Here is a 14,181-nt window from a genome sequence, read left to right as displayed (position 1 = left end):
CTGTTACTGCGCTCAGCTCCCTGCTCCTTTGGGGGCAGCTGGCCCTCATGGAGCCCAGCTTGGATGTCCCTGGCTCTCCAGGGATACTCTGCCCTTCCCAGCAGCACCATGCCAGCCTGTGGCTCTTGGGGAGCCCCTGCACCCCAGGAATGGGTATCTGTCCTGAGCCACTCGGAGCCCCCGTACACACAAAACAAGAGGACGCACTGAAAGGGTGAGTAGGACTTGAGATCATGGGGTGTTTAATGTGGTCAGAAGCTGTACAGAGGGCGGAGGGGCAGCATGCTGCCCCTGGCCCTGCTCTGCTATTGCATCTATAAAAATACAAAGCCTGCCCAGCAGATAATCTAACGGAATAGGAAATAGCTGAGGCCAAAGGCCCCGCACCCAGGGCTGCCAGTGGGGAGCCAGCCCCTCCTCGGCAGCATCAGCACCGAGCAGAGGCTGTGGTGAGGGAAAATGTGACGGGGACTTGCAGAGGGGAACTGACGCAATCCACTCCCCCGCGGGAGCGCTTGGGGGAAGTGTCAGCCCACAGGGTACCCAGTGCCGCGCTGCAACATCTGCACCGTTGGGACCCAGCTCTGCAGATAGAAAGAGGGGCCCTTAGTGGTTTTATTGCCTTTCCTGTTGGATGCTGAGCACCCTCTGCCCTTTTCCAGGAGAAGGAGCCTGCAGAGCATGGCACAGTGCGAGCGGGGCAAGGGAGGAACACGGTGGAGGTGTCTGCACTGCCTTGCACCAGGGCATCAGCTGCCAAACCCCTTCAGCTGGTGCCGGCTCACAGCCAGTGCCACAAATGCCTGTGCCCCAGCAAACCCAGCTCTGAAGCAGGCGCAGGCGGGGATGAGCTCCCTGCCTGCCCCAGGAGAGCGGCTGCTTCCCGAGTCACAAATGCAGTAGAGGCTGGAAATGGCTCTGACTCCTGCAGGTGCATCCGATCGGCCTCGGGGAGCTGGGGGTGGGGGTATTCACACACTCACACAGCTGCTGGGGGTAGTGGCACGTAGAAGGGCAACAGCTTAATGGCGGGTGGCATGCCTGGGGCAAGGGGGTGGCAGGGGCTCCTGGGACACCCACCCCAGGGGAGGGGGAGCAGGGTGGAGGAGGCACTCAGGGGTCCCCGCTGTACTTGATGAGGTGGCCGCTGAAGGTGATGTAAGTGTCGTACTCATCGCTGAAGACTGCGTTCTCACGCTCGCCCTTGTAGAGCCGCACCCAGACCTCGTCCTGCTCCCGCAGCTCCAGCATGATGCTCTGGCTCTGCATGATGCTGCGGTCGCTCACCTGGGCATAGAGGATCACCACCTCTGCCCCGTTGTGCATGATGTGCAGGTATGTCTCCTTCTGGTTCCAGGTGTGCACGTTGAGGCTGAAGTAGTAGATGCCAGGGACGTAGCAGTAAAACTTGCCCGTGAACATGTTGAAGTGGTCGTAGAGGTTGACAAACTCCGTATCAAAGATGAGGGTCTGGTAGTAGTCGTTGCTGTGCAGGGGTTTCTTGCGGCCCACCGAGAAGGCAGCGTAGTGGCTCTTGCAGCGCTCCCCTGGGGCGCCCACGCTGCCCTTCTGTCCCTTGGGCCCCGTGTGGCCCCTGCTGCCGGCCACCCCTGTTTTGCCGAACTTGCCCTGCATGCCTCGCTCGCCACGGTCACCCTTCTCTCCTGGGCGAAGAAGGAGGGAGGGTTGTGCTGTCAGAGGTGGTGCCATCTCTAAACCCAATGGAAGCCCCTTTGCCTGACAGAAGGGGATGGAGACAGTGGGGACCCCCCTGCCCCCTCCCTGGGCTCTGATGCTGCATCCAAAGCTGCTGCCCAGAGGCCACCAGAGCAGGAGCAGCTTGTGCCCTGGGGTGTCTCAGACCCACTGCTCCTCTGCCAGCGCAGGGCGCTGGACCGCAGGCACCAGCCCCAGCTTCTTGCTCCCAGTTTGTGCGAGACTGGTACCCCAGAGAGCCGGCACTGGGAGCCCAGCTTTGCGCTGGCCCTGGAGTGACGCTGGCAGACCAGGCAGGCTCATGGTGCCTGGCGGCATGGGGTACCTGAGTTGCAGGTTCGGCCGTGGTGGCTGCAGGCAGTGCCACAGCACGAGGCCCCACCAGCCCTCACCTTTCAGGATGGTCATGTTGATCTGAGGCAGGGGCTGGTACTGGGGGTAGGAGAAGCGCTGGTCGGGTGGCTCGCAGCAGCGGACGCAGCGGGGCCGCGGGGGCAGCCTCTCCTGGGCACCGCCGGCCTTCTGCTCCCACGTGGCCCTGGGGAGGGCAGAAAGCAAAGCGCAACAGGGAGCTACGGGTGGGGGCTGGGGCTCTTTGCGGTGCCAGGGCTGCCCTGTCCGCTGCTGTGAAATACCCTGGCCCCAGGGTCCCCTCACCTGGCAGCGTGGTGCTGGGATGGTGCCTCCTCAGGGTCCATCTGCAGGCGCCTGTCGGGGCTGGGGCTGGTCTGGCTCCCCGTGGGGGATGGCAGCAGCAGGCAGGAGAGCAGCAGGACACCGAGCACCCAAAGCCCCTCCATGCTGCGGCAGTGCCCTGCGAGATGCCAGGGATGGCTGAAGGGGATGGCAAGGCCTGGCAGAGCCAGGAGCTGCAGAGATGCCCTGCTCTGCCACGCCAGCCTGCCTGTGCCCTGTGCTGTCCCCAGGACAGGACCTGGTGCACGACACAGCCCCGGGCAGGGCACAACTGCACTTCCAGCCCCAAAAGGCTGCTCTTGCAACGGCCCTTCCCCAGCAGAGCCTGCAGTGTGGGCACAAACATCTCTTGCCACTGCAGGGTCCATCTGCACCTAAAAAGCTGGTTTTAGCTGGGCTGTGTGCCTTGGTGATGCTGCAGTGAGCACCTGGGGAGACCCACGTTTGGGGCAGCGCAGGGGCTCTGGGCTCACCCACAAGCTGGGAGCTGGGGCCATGAAGCCCCCAGAGCCCTGGCACGTGTGGAAGAGGGGATTACAGGGGGAGCTGAGGGTGGAGCGGAGCAGCCCTGTCCAAGCCCTGGGCCAAGCACTGCTGCTCCTACTCAGCCTGGCTCCAGCTGCCTCCCATGAATGCCCAAGAGCTGCAACTCAGGGTGTCAGCACCTGGGAAAATTACAGGCAGCTCCAGATGTTGTGGGGCAAATGTCAGGGTGCAGCCCTGTCCACGGGGGGATTTGCATCCCTCCTCCCTCTCCAGGGCGTGCAAGGATGCCTGCGGCGCAGGCCCCTGGAAGGAGTTGCCAGCCCTTGGTCTGAGGGTTTGCGAGGAGACAACACCCACTTCTCTGGAGATGTGGATGTGGGCTGGCAGCCCCAGCTGGGAGTCAGCCACCATGGGGAGAAACCTTCCTGGGAGCCCGCACCCTGCATGGGGTCAAAGCTAATATTTGCAGTAGCTGGTGGCACCATGGCCCAACCTGGGCGGCTCCGCTGCCCTTTCCTGCCTTATCACAGCCGTATCTGCTCGAGGCGTGGGACCAGGCACATAGCACCTCGCCCTGTGTCCCTGAAGGTGCCAGGACAGCCATGGCCAAACACGTGCGTGGCACTGCCCAGCTGCTCGATATCCTGTGGCAGCGGGGTCCAAGGTGGTGCCGGGGTACGACCAGAGGGGCACTGGGCTGCCTGGTCCCACACCCTGCAGCGCTGGTATGGGGAAGGCTGCTCGCCAGGCTCCCGTCTCGGTCAGATGCCTCCCCGAAGGGGTATGGCCTTTGCCTTTCTCCCCAAACAGCCTCCCTCTGCGCTGTCTGGCCGGGCTCTGCCAGGATCCTGGAGTGCCTGCCCCAAGGGCCAAAGGGCCCTGTGCAGCACAGCTCCGTGTCCTGGGCATGAGGCGGGCCGTGGGGAAGGAGTTTTGGGTGGAATCCTGCTACTTTGGTGAATGCCTGCTCTCTGAGCACTGGGGTCCCCAGCCAGTGATTGCCAGGCTGGGCCAGCCTCCAGGCAGGTTGTTCTTGTCCCCCAAGCAGGGCTGGTGGGGTTCGGGGACTGGGCGGGTGTGCTCCAGCAGCGGGCGCGGAGGGTGTTCAAGGCCAGGATGGATGCCTGGCTTATGAGTCATGTTCGCTGGGGCTGGGAAGGGGCGGAGGGATGGGGAAAGGCTCCAAAGGGCTTTCCCGCTGCTTGCACCCTCTGCAAAGGGCCCGTCCCCTCACACGCTTCCCGGGTGCCTGTGTTGTCCCTGTCCTCCCCCCCTTGCCCTGTATCTCGGCCCATGTCCCACTGGTGCTGCTGAGCATGGGGAGAGGCAGGGCTGCGGGCACTGCATGTGGGCAGCCTGGCGCCGCATCCTCCCTGCCTGCGCCCTGGCCTGGTGCCTGCCTGCACTCTGCTCCGCGGGCAGGGGAGAAGCGCACACAGGGATAGAGGCAATGGAGCCGCCCAGTCAGGGGCTTGTGAGCAGTTTTCATCCAGGAGAGCCTTGGTCCTGGCTCTCTTCACCCTGCTTGGCCTCCAGCTGTGCCAGCCACATGCCAGTGAGCATGGCATGCAGCCTGCTGGGGTTCTGGGAAGCCCATGGCTTTCCCTCAGCTCTGGGACCATCAAACCAGATATTCCCCTGGGACCCACAGCAGGCTCAGCTCTGGGGAAAACACAGCTTTGCAGGCAACTGCTCTGCAGGGAGAAGAAATCCTTCACCAGGAAATTCCCACCGAGAAAGGCAGCGCTGTCGTAGGGCTGGAAATGGAGGCGAGCGCGTCTCCCCCTGCGCCCTGCAGACACGCGGGGCGGGAGGCACCCGTGTACACATGGGTATATACGGTCCTGCTGAAGGGACGCTGTTTTTCCTGTCAGGGTTGGATGTTCTCCAGGAGCGGTTTGAAGATTTAAATTCAGTGGCTGCTAAAGCCTTGGGACTGCAAGTCAAAACATCCTGAAATACATTCCAGGCAGTGATAAAGACCACGATGAAACAAGAGCAAACCCCAGGGGAGGGACGAGGGGGCTCAGAGCAGTGGGGCAGCACGGAGGCAGCAGGACCTACACACCTTCCTCGCCCTCCCTGCTCCGGGTGGTGGGTACAGCCCTCCCTGAGCCACAGCAGCCAGAGCTGGGATGCCTGTGGCATCTGGGGACATGCTGGTGGGATGGCTCCCCCCGCCTTTTGCTGCAGCAGCTGGGATGGTTGCAGAGCTGTTTGCACCCCCGGAGCAGCGCAGAGCCGGCGGGCGCCGGGGCAGGAGCTGCACGGGGCAGCTGCGGTCAAGGACCGACAGGGAGGTCGCAGCCCTCCAGCTCCTGTGGCACCCGGCAGCACCAGTGAGATGTGCTGGGGACCCCAGCAGCCACCGCGTCCCCTGCGGACATGCCAAGGGGTGGCCCAGCCCTGGGTTTGACATGCTCGTGGGAACTGGCTTTTTGGGCACAGGGCTGGGGGAGCTGCGGTGGATCTGTGCAGGGCTGAGCCTACGCTGCCGGCTCCAGCGCTAACCCTCTCTCAGCCTTTGTCCTCCCGGAGCTGCTGCGGGTCCGGCTGCTCCCTCAGAGGACCATGAGGACCTCAGCCCTGCGGTCCCCACCGCCCCCTTCGCAGGCAGGGCAAGGTCCTCACCCAGAGCAGAGGGAGGGACGGGGACGGGTCCCCCTCGCTGGACGTGCCCCAGGGCACCCCTGTGCCTGGCGAGGCGGGGCTGCCTCCTGGGTGCATCCACACTGATTCCGCAGCACCCGTCACCGACAGCACCCACAGATGGATACACAACGAGGTGCAGCTCTGGGGTGCTGGTCCCCAGGCCTGCAGGGACCCCCCAAACCCACCCCCCACCTACCTCCGGGCCAGGGCTGCTCCCTCCGGACGCTGCCTTTCCTTCCCTAGGGCATCCCCCCGGTTCTGCCCTGCCGGCCCCCCGGGCGCGGGGCAGAGCCTGCCCACGGCGGATCGGCTGCCTCCCGCTCCGAAAGCCTCTTCTCCCTCGGCCCGGGCGGAAACGCACTTTCTAGAAAGTAAAGGAGGCAGCGGAGGAGCAGGACAAGACGCGCAGCCCTCCCACTGCCAGATACAAGCCCAGCGGCGCAGGCGGCCGGCGTTAACCATGTGTGCTCCCAGCGCCTGCCAGCGCTGGGCCCGTGGCCATGGCCAGTGCTGGCCCGAGGTCAGGGAACGGGGGCGGCACGTGCTGGGAAGCATCTCCAGATGCTGGAGTTGGCGCAGGGAGCTGGGACCCCGGTGGCTGCGGCTCTGCTCCGGGACAGGACCCTGCCCCATGCCAGGACAGCCGCCAGCTCGTCCCCAGCCCCGGGGGCACCGGAGCCTCCCGGCCCCGGCCGGGAATGGGCCTTTGCTGGCAGCCGGACACGCACACGCGTCCCGCAGCGCTGGGCAGGATCTGTCCCCGCTCCCCGCACCCCAAGTGGCGGCGGGGGGGGGGGGGGGCACAGGGCACGTCCGGGACAGCGCAGGCGTGGCAGGAGGAGCCGCGGGCTGGGGGCCTGCCGGTACCGGGGGCTGCACCGGGGTCGTGCCCACCGGGCAGCCTGGCTGGGCCCACCCGGGGCTGGGCCGCAGGAGAGGCCACCCCGCAGGGCCGGCCCGGCCCCCGCACCGCGGCCCGCCGTCGCTGGGCTCCAACCGCCCGTGCGCTGGGCGGGGGGGGGTCGGGGCCGGCCGGGCCCGGTTCGGGCGCAGAGCAGGCAGCGGTGCGGACTGCAGCCCCCAGCAGCCCCCGCGGCGCGGCGGGCGGTGCGGCGTGGGCGGCGGTGCGCGGGGGCTGCCGGGAGTTGTAGTTCCCGGTCCTGCCGCCGTGGTTTGGCCGCTGCCGGCTGCCGTGGCGGGGCTCTGCCGGGAGCTGTAGGCGGCGGCGGCGGCGGCGGCGGCTGCGCGCAGCGGCGGGGGAGGCGGGCGGCTGCGTTCGGGCGGCGCCGCGGTGAGCGGGGACACCGGGACACCGGGAAACCGGGACACGGGGGCGGCGGGTGAGGGGGGCCGGGGGGGGGGCGCGGGGCCCGGGCGGCGCCCTGGAGCCCTAAGGCCGGTCCGGTCCTGCAGCACGGGGGTCCCCGGCGGGCTGGGGCGGGAGCACCGCGGGCCCCGACGGTCCCTGTGTCCGTGCCCGGGGGGGGCCGGGGGTCCCCGTGTTCATGCCCGGGGGAGGCCGGGGGTCCCCGTGTCCATGCTCAGGGCGAATCGGGGGTCCCCGTGTCCATGCCCGGGGCGGTGCTGGGGTCCTGACAGCCGCGGTAGGGGCCAGCGCACTGAGTGGGGTCCCCGGGGCCCTGCCGAGGGCGATGCTCTGGGGTCCCGGCAGGACGGAGGGACGCTCCCCTCCCCGTGGGGTCCGTCCCCCGCTGCAGCAGGGCCCCGGGGCGAGCTGCCGTCCCTCATGGGCTCTCCCGTCTCCCAGCCGCAGCTGGGAGCACACCTGCCTGCCCGGGGCTCGGCCCCCCACGCTCAATGCCGCCACTGTTCGCACCTCGGGCTGCTGAAAGGCACATTGAGAGCCCCACGGCGTGGCCGCCTGCGGCGAGCACGGCCCGTGCCCAGCACCAGGCCCGGGGCCCCACTGCGGCCAGTGGCCGGCCCTTTGGAGACAGCCCTGGGCCAGCAGCTGGGGGACCCTTCTGCCCTGGCCCAGGCTGGGGGGCCGCTGCCCAGCGGGGTGTCCGTGTCCGGTGCTGCATGGCACGGGATGAGAGTGGATCGCGCTGGAGCAGCTTCCAGTCCCGGGGAGCTGCTTGCTCCCTGCACCCTGCACAGCCTGGAGGGCCCATCTGCAGGAGCCCGAGGAGCTGCACGGAGGGAGGTGGCAGGGAGAGGCACTGCTGGCACCCTGGCCCTGCAGGTGGGCACAGCCCAGGGTGGGCTGAAGGTACCCGTATGCGAGTCCTGCCTGAAGGAGACACTGTGACCGTGGGCAAGCCTGGCAGGGGTGGACAGGGGGGGCTGCTGTGACTTTAAGGCTGGGCAGGTCGGGGTGTGTGTCCCTTGGACCCAGGCAATGCTTCCTGCTCAGGTGTTGGCATCCTGCTGGGGTGGAGCTGCCACGTGTCTCCCGGTGTCCCTGTGGGGCCTGGGGACACACTCACGCCAGGGGCCGCAGGAGCTGGGCCAGGCCAATCAGCCATTCTGGAGGCAGCAAGGATCGTCCTCGCCGCCGGAGGAGAACCTCCCTCTTCCCCAGGGCCGTGTGGGGACACTGCTCAGCAGGACACCCCAACACAGGTCCCAGGGGCTCGCCCTGGACCAGGGTGCCTCGCCTCCCTGCCTGGGCTGCTGCAGACCGTGGGGCAGGTAGAGGTGCTGAGCAGGCCGTGCATGCCTGCTGACATGCCGGGGCTCGTTCTGGTCTGGGAGTGCAGAGGGGGGGTGAGAAGGGGCTGAGAGTGGCTCCAGCAGCAAAGCAGCTCCCTTGGTGTGCTGGCTTTTCCCTGTGCGAGGCGGCAGCACTTTCTCCTGCTGCAGGAGAGGGGATGGGGCCCCTTGCCTCTCCCTCGTGGCTGTGCCCTGCAGCCCCCCAAGCTCAGCGCAGCACCAGGCTCCAGCTCTCTGACCTGCTTCCTTCCCTCTTTGCCACCAGGTTCTCCTCGCCCCCAGTCTGATGCCCATCCCGCCCTGCCATGAGTCTATGAGCCCCCTCCGGATCAGCGTGGGTGGTCTGCCTGTCCTCGCGTCCATGACCAAGGGTACTGATCCCCGCTTCCGACTGCGCTGGAAGGCCATCGTGCTGTCATCAGCCTGTGTGGGGTTTGTGCTGCTGCTCTTCTGCCTGCACCGGTCTTCCCCGGCACGGCATGGCCCGCCCAGTCCTCGCAACTGGCAGCTCAGCCTGCAGGCAGGGGACCGTTACAATGACACCTACCCGCTGTCTCCACCCCAGAGAAACCCCGAGGGCGTGCGCTACCGCATCGGAGTCATTGCAGACCTGGACACGCAGTCCCGGGGCTCTGAGGAGCACACCTGGTTCAGTTACCTGAAGAAGGGCTACCTGGTGCTGTCGGACAGTGGGGACAGCGTGACAGTGGAGTGGGACAAAGACGAGAGCGTGCTGCAGTCCCACCTGGCTGAGAAGGGCAGGGGCATGGAGCTCTCCGACCTGGTCGTCTTCAACGGGAAGCTGTATGCTGTGGATGACCGGACAGGAGTGGTTTACCAGATTGAGGGCAACAAGGTGGTGCCCTGGGTGATCCTCCCGGACGGGGATGGCACAGTAGGGAAAGGTGAGCTCTCCTGTCCTGCCCTGCAGATGCAGAGCAGCGAGGCCCTTGGCTCTTTGTGGCTCGTTGGGGTGGGATGCACCTTTTCTGTGACCCCGTAAACCCGGTCAGGATGGGGGCAGTTCCTGCCTGGGGACTGGCTGGCTGTGTGAGGGAAGGCTGTGCCCAGCACTGCGCTGTCTGGCGTGGCATTCAGGGGAGTGGGGGCCAGTCTGATGTCTGTGTGCTGGCCGAGCCCCGGCTCATGCTGTTCTCTCTGCTGCAGGCTTCAAGGCAGAGTGGCTGGCGGTGAAGGACGAGCACCTCTACGTGGGGGGACTGGGCAAGGAGTGGACCACGACGACAGGGGAGGTGGTGAACGAGAACCCCGAGTGGGTGAAGGTCATCGGCTACAAGGGCGATGTGGGCCATGAGAACTGGGTGACAAACTACAACGCGCTGAGGGCCGCGGCGGGGATCCGACCCCCAGGTACTGAGCAAGGCTCCCTCCTGCTGCCCCGTGTCCCGCACCTTCTGCGGGCTCCGGGGCTGGGGTCTCCCTCCCAACAGATACTGGGACTGGTGTGAGATTTAAAGGACGCTGGAGGCCAGAGACCTCCCCACGTCCTGGTAGAGAGGCCAGAGCCTGCCCTGCCCAGTTTTCTCCTGTGTCTGTGCCACGAGCAGCTGGAGGGTGGCTCAGCCGATGCTGTGCTTTGCAGCCAGGGCCCTGGGCAGAGGAGGCCATGCTGTGGTGCCCGGCTCTGGGAGGGACTGGGGGGGTTGCTGCATGGGCAGTCGGGCAGGAGGAGGCAGAAACATTTGCAGCAGTTGCCTGCACGGGGTTGCAACCTCCCTGGCTGTGGTGTCTTTTGCAGTGGGGAAGGGTCCCGCCCCAGGCTGGTGGGTGCCCCGTTTGCCCCATGCCATCAGACACCGCTCCTTGCCACAGGTTACCTGATCCACGAGTCGGCCTCCTGGAGCGACACCCTGCAGCGCTGGTTCTTCCTGCCGCGCCGCGCCAGCCACGAGCGATACAACGAGAAGGCAGATGAGCGGCGAGGCACCAACCTGCTGCTGAGCTCCACCCAGGACTTCGGGGATGTGACAGTGGGACGCGTGGGTGAGGTGGTCCCCACCCATGGCTTCTCCTCCTTCAAGTTCATCCCAGACACGGATGACCAGATCATCGTGGCCCTGAAATCAGAAGAGGACAACGGCAAGATCGCCAGCTACATCATGGCCTTCACGCTGGATGGGCGCTTCCTCCTGCCCGAGACCAGGATCGGGAGCGTGAAATACGAGGGCATTGAGTTTATTTAACCGACTTTTGCACTGGACTGGAGGGGGGAGGGAGGCCGCGGGGCGCTGGGGCAGGCCCTGCCAGCATGCTCCTAGCCGGGCGCGCACCCTGGGCTCAGCCGAGGGATGCCGGGCAGCGCTCCCAGCTCTGTAGTTGGCCTTGGCCTCTCCCGTAAAGCGTTGGCTCTGCTGCAGCAGGCGTGGTGCGAGTGTTTCGGCAGTGGCACCTGGTGGCAAGGGACTGCCCCCACAGGGTGCTGCGAGCCCCGGCCCAGGAGTCAGCGAAGTTCCCGTGCGCCGGTTCCCCGGGCAGGCCCCGCACTGCAGCCGTTAGCTCCCAGCCCCTAATTGCGACACAAACCTTCAGCAGCGAGTTGGTGGCTCTGGTGACATCCAGCGTCTGGGTTTGCAGCCGAGGAGCAGCCTGAGCCCCAGCTCTGCTGCTCTGCCTCGCGTCCGACCATGCTGCGGTGCTTCCCAGGTGGAGGAGGGGTGTCCAGCCGGAGTACCGGACCCATCCCAGTCCCTGAGGGAGGGGGTCTGACCTGGGCCCTGGAGCCCAGCCGTGCTTGTCCTGGGGCCACCCTCCCTCCTCTCCATGTCCCCAACACCTGACTTTGGAATGCACTGGAGATGTGGGGACGAGCATCCCTGTGGGCGCCATCGGCCAGATCCCACCCCGTTCCAGCCAGGGCAAGCGAGGGCCATCTATGACATCAAGCTGTGGGGGATTTCATCAGGGTTTTCCCCCAGAAGCTGGTTTTCCTTCCCTTTTCCCCGTAAGCTGGGTGAGGTGACAGCCAGGCTGATGGGCAGTCCTGGGCACTGTTTCCTGGGGAGAGTCTCATGCAGGAGGGGACTGTGGCAGTGTCCCTCTGCCTCTGTCTCCAAGGGGGACGCAGCAGTTCCCACACCACCAGTAGCACCGGGGAAGAGGCTTTTAGCAGCCTCGAGCACCGGCAGCCGGGGCTGGGGCTGCTCCTGGCACTGCTGTACCAGCACAGCGGCTCTGCCTCTGGGGCTGGGGGAAGCGAGCATGGCCCCAAGCAACTGATGGGGCCAACAGCCGGGGCCAGGTCTAACGTGGGCACACCCCCCTGCCTGGCCCTGTGCCATTCCCAGCCCGCACCCCAAGGAGGTGCATGGTTTGCTGGCTGCATGTCTTCTCCCAGCCCTGGCTGTGCCAGGCTCAGGCCCCAGAGATGCCTCTAGACCCAGAGCTGTCAGCTCTGGGAAGAGACGGGACCTGGACCAAAGCCGCGGGGTGGTGTGGCCGTTCCTGCTCCATGGGCTGCTGTGCTCGGCACAAGAGGGAGAGCCAGAAGCACCGGCTTGGCTTCCCAGGGCCGGCAGCAGCTGGGAAGCATTCGCAGCAGCCCTGGGGCTTTCCGGGCTGGGGAGCCCTCCCCAAGCTCACCAGCGGTGTTGTGAAATCACGGCAGCAGCCTGTGGCCCCCTGGGAGGAACTTGCACAGGTCTCGGGAGCCAAAAGTGCAAAACATGGGCATCTGCAGGCCCCCAGGGCTTCCTTACCACCCCACTAACCCCAAGGACTGCAGCTCCCGGCTTGGCCCGTGCTCCCCCGACTCAGCTCAGCCCCTGCCCCAGCTCACAGGGCAGCACAGCTTCACACCAGCCACCAGCCAGTGTTTGGCTCTGCGATGCCCCCTCGGTTTGGCAGGGGAGAGCTGCAGGCACAGCCCCTGCAGCCAGGTGGCATGGGGCAGCTGGCGGGGGACAGGGTGGCCACGGTGCCAGGACCCTCTGCCAGCCCTGGCTGCGGGAGCGGGACCTCGTCCCCTCTACCTCCCGGAGCTGTCCTGCTGTCCAGGGCCCCGTGGGGACAGGTCCCATGCGATGCCAGGGCGACCTCCTGGCAGCCCAGGGTGCCTGCAGGGATGCTGCCGATGGAGCTGCTGTCAGAGGGACCCTGTGCCCGGTGCGGGTAGGAGCAGGCAGCGGCACAGCTTGGTAAGCGGGTGCCTCACAGCTCTGGGCACAAGCCCACAAGCCGACACCAACGTGCGTTTCCGCTGTCTGGGTGTCTCCCTGCAGCCGGGGGTCCCTGTTAACCCCCTGGCCCCTCGAGCAGCTCTGCCAGCAGGCAGGACTTCAGAGAGCTGGGACTGGCTGCTGTGGTTCAGAGGGGTCCTTTGGCTTTGGGCCCCCTGTGCCTCCCCTGCCTGCCCCGGCGCTGCCTCGCTGGGGGGACTGGCTGTGCTTGGGGGAGGGAGGGGGCCTCTTTCTGCAATGGCCGGGCTGCGGTGGGGTGGGAGGACCCACGATGCAGAGAGCTGGGGGGACGGGGGCCCACCCAAAGCCCAGCCAGGCTGGCCCCCATCTTGTCCCACCCCCCGCTCCTGTTTACAGCGTCCGGCACCTCTGCGAGCCGAGCGAGGAGCCCATACGAGGCTGGACACGTGTTTTCGTTTAGCCCAGACAATGACTCACGCCGGCGCTGGGCTGCAAGCGGACGCGCTCATCTCCTCTGCGGGGCAGCTCTGCCCCGGGCATGGACCCATCCCCAGCGCCACAGGCAGAATTGGCCTCAGTCCGTGGTCCGTGCACGTGGCCTCCAGGGCCATGCAGCACCCAGGGCGCGTCCCCAGTCCATGCCGGGTGCCAGCTGGCCATAGGCCACATTGGCCACTCTGCCTTCGCTTGGCACAGCCTCTCCTGGCCTCGCTCGCCCTCCTGGCCCGGGGCTGGCGGATCCGCAGCACCTGTCTTGGTCCTTGTGCTGGTGGCTGTCCCCATGGCTGTCCCTGCCGTGTGGCTCCTTGTCCCCTGGGCTCAGCCAGGTGGGGAGCTCTACGCCCTGCTGGGAAGTGGGGCCTCCTCATACCGTGTCCCCCTGCACCCCCAGACCATCCCACCGGGTGCCCGCCCTGCCTGCCTTTGCTCTGGCCCTGCAATCTGGCAGGACCCCATCTCGCCCCTCCTCGTGCATGCAGGATACCGGGAGCCTGGGAGGCTGCCGGGGCTCGGGGCAGCGGTGCGGTGTGGGCAGCAGGACCACCAGCCCCTACCTCACCACAAACGGGACTGGGCCGCAGTGTCCCTGGGCCCCCAGACCCTCAGCCCTGTGGTGCCCTTGGAGCAGTGCAAGTGCCCAGCAGCACCAGGGCGTGCAGCAGCACCCGGTGCCTCGGGCAGCCGGGCCAGCAGGACTCCTGGTGACTGCTGCTGAAGCATCTGCAAACTGTGTGCCCCGCAGTGGAGTCGGGGACCTGGAGCCCCATCTCCAGGTTTCGGCCAACATCCCGGCAGCATGAACATGGTCACCTCCCACAGGTTCCCTGCAGGCTCAAGCAGGGCTTGGACCGAGTTCACCTGCCCACATTTCCGCTGTTTCTTCTCATCCTAAAGGGCAAGCAGCTCTGACACCTCCCTCAAACGTGAGTAGCTGCAGCAGGGCAGCTCTGTGGCAGGAGGCTGGCTCAGGAGTGGGTTGTGTGGCCGTGGTGCTGGCTGTCCCCGCCAATGTGTGCCCGCGGCGCCTGGCTCAGCTGTGGTCAGGGGCCGTGTCCCTGCCCAGAGGCAGAGCTGGGCTCCCTGCCCACTTCACCAGGATGAAGGCACTGCTGGAGAGATGGAGCACGTGTGTGCAGCCGGCTGGGTGCCGGTGTACAGGTACAGTGAGACTGGCAGCACCCTGACGCCCTCCGCGGTGATGCAGCCAGCATAGGGACAAGGTGGGGTTTTTGGAGACGCGCTCCAGGGCAGGCGGCTGCTGGCCGAGGGGGAGAGGCCCGAGGTCTGTGGGCCCGTC

At 66.6% G+C, this 14,181-nt stretch overlaps 2 protein-coding genes across 4 annotated transcripts; one reads left to right on the top strand and one right to left on the bottom strand.

Annotated features, from left to right (window-relative positions):
• Positions 1-309: 309 nt before the first annotated feature.
• Positions 310-5,884, bottom strand: C1QTNF1 (C1q and TNF related 1). The gene is made up of 4 exons (XM_082327133.1): positions 5,747-5,884; positions 2,374-2,530; positions 2,109-2,254; positions 310-1,664 (listed from the first exon to the last, which is right to left on the bottom strand). Exons 2-4 carry the CDS (start codon positions 2,514-2,516, stop codon positions 1,114-1,116), a joined length of 840 nt encoding a protein of 279 aa, XP_082183259.1. The 5' UTR covers positions 2,517-2,530; positions 5,747-5,884; the 3' UTR covers positions 310-1,113.
• A 902-nt stretch (positions 5,885-6,786) lies between these two features.
• Positions 6,787-10,450, top strand: CANT1 (calcium activated nucleotidase 1). 3 transcript variants are annotated; one of them, XM_082326652.1, is made up of 4 exons: positions 6,787-6,841; positions 8,492-9,131; positions 9,394-9,597; positions 10,060-10,450. In XM_082326652.1, exons 2-4 carry the CDS (start codon positions 8,513-8,515, stop codon positions 10,428-10,430), a joined length of 1,194 nt encoding a protein of 397 aa, XP_082182778.1. In that variant the 5' UTR covers positions 6,787-6,841; positions 8,492-8,512; the 3' UTR covers positions 10,431-10,450. The 3 variants fall into 3 exon arrangements, with proteins under 3 accessions (XP_082182778.1, XP_082182780.1, XP_082182779.1); XM_082326654.1 differs by lacking the exon at positions 6,787-6,841 and adding an exon at positions 6,853-6,890; XM_082326653.1 differs by lacking the exon at positions 6,787-6,841 and adding an exon at positions 8,176-8,205.
• The last annotated feature ends 3,731 nt before the right edge of the window (positions 10,451-14,181 follow it).

Source organism: Platalea leucorodia (assembly GCF_965183815.1).
Source record: "Platalea leucorodia genome assembly, chromosome: 14".
In the NCBI taxonomy this organism is placed as follows: Eukaryota; Metazoa; Chordata; class Aves; order Pelecaniformes; family Threskiornithidae; genus Platalea; species Platalea leucorodia.
This window is presented reverse-complemented; position numbering and strand designations above follow the sequence as displayed.

Excerpts from the sequence above, each read along its gene's own strand:
- C1QTNF1 (XM_082327133.1), bottom strand. The coding sequence starts at position 2,516 with ATGGAGGGGCTTTGGGTGCTCGGTGTCCTGCTGCTCTCCTGCCTGCTG. Across the intron at positions 2,255-2,373 it reads TCCCAGCACCACGCTGCCAG|GGCCACGTGGGAGCAGAAGG; the intron begins GTGAGGGGACCC and ends TGCCCTCCCCAG. Across the intron at positions 1,665-2,108 it reads CAACATGACCATCCTGAAAG|GAGAGAAGGGTGACCGTGGC; the intron begins GTGAGGGCTGGT and ends TTCTTCGCCCAG.
- CANT1 (XM_082326652.1), top strand. The coding sequence starts at position 8,513 with ATGCCCATCCCGCCCTGCCATGAGTCTATGAGCCCCCTCCGGATCAGC. Across the intron at positions 9,132-9,393 it reads GGATGGCACAGTAGGGAAAG|GCTTCAAGGCAGAGTGGCTG; the intron begins GTGAGCTCTCCT and ends TCTCTGCTGCAG. Across the intron at positions 9,598-10,059 it reads GGCGGGGATCCGACCCCCAG|GTTACCTGATCCACGAGTCG; the intron begins GTACTGAGCAAG and ends TCCTTGCCACAG.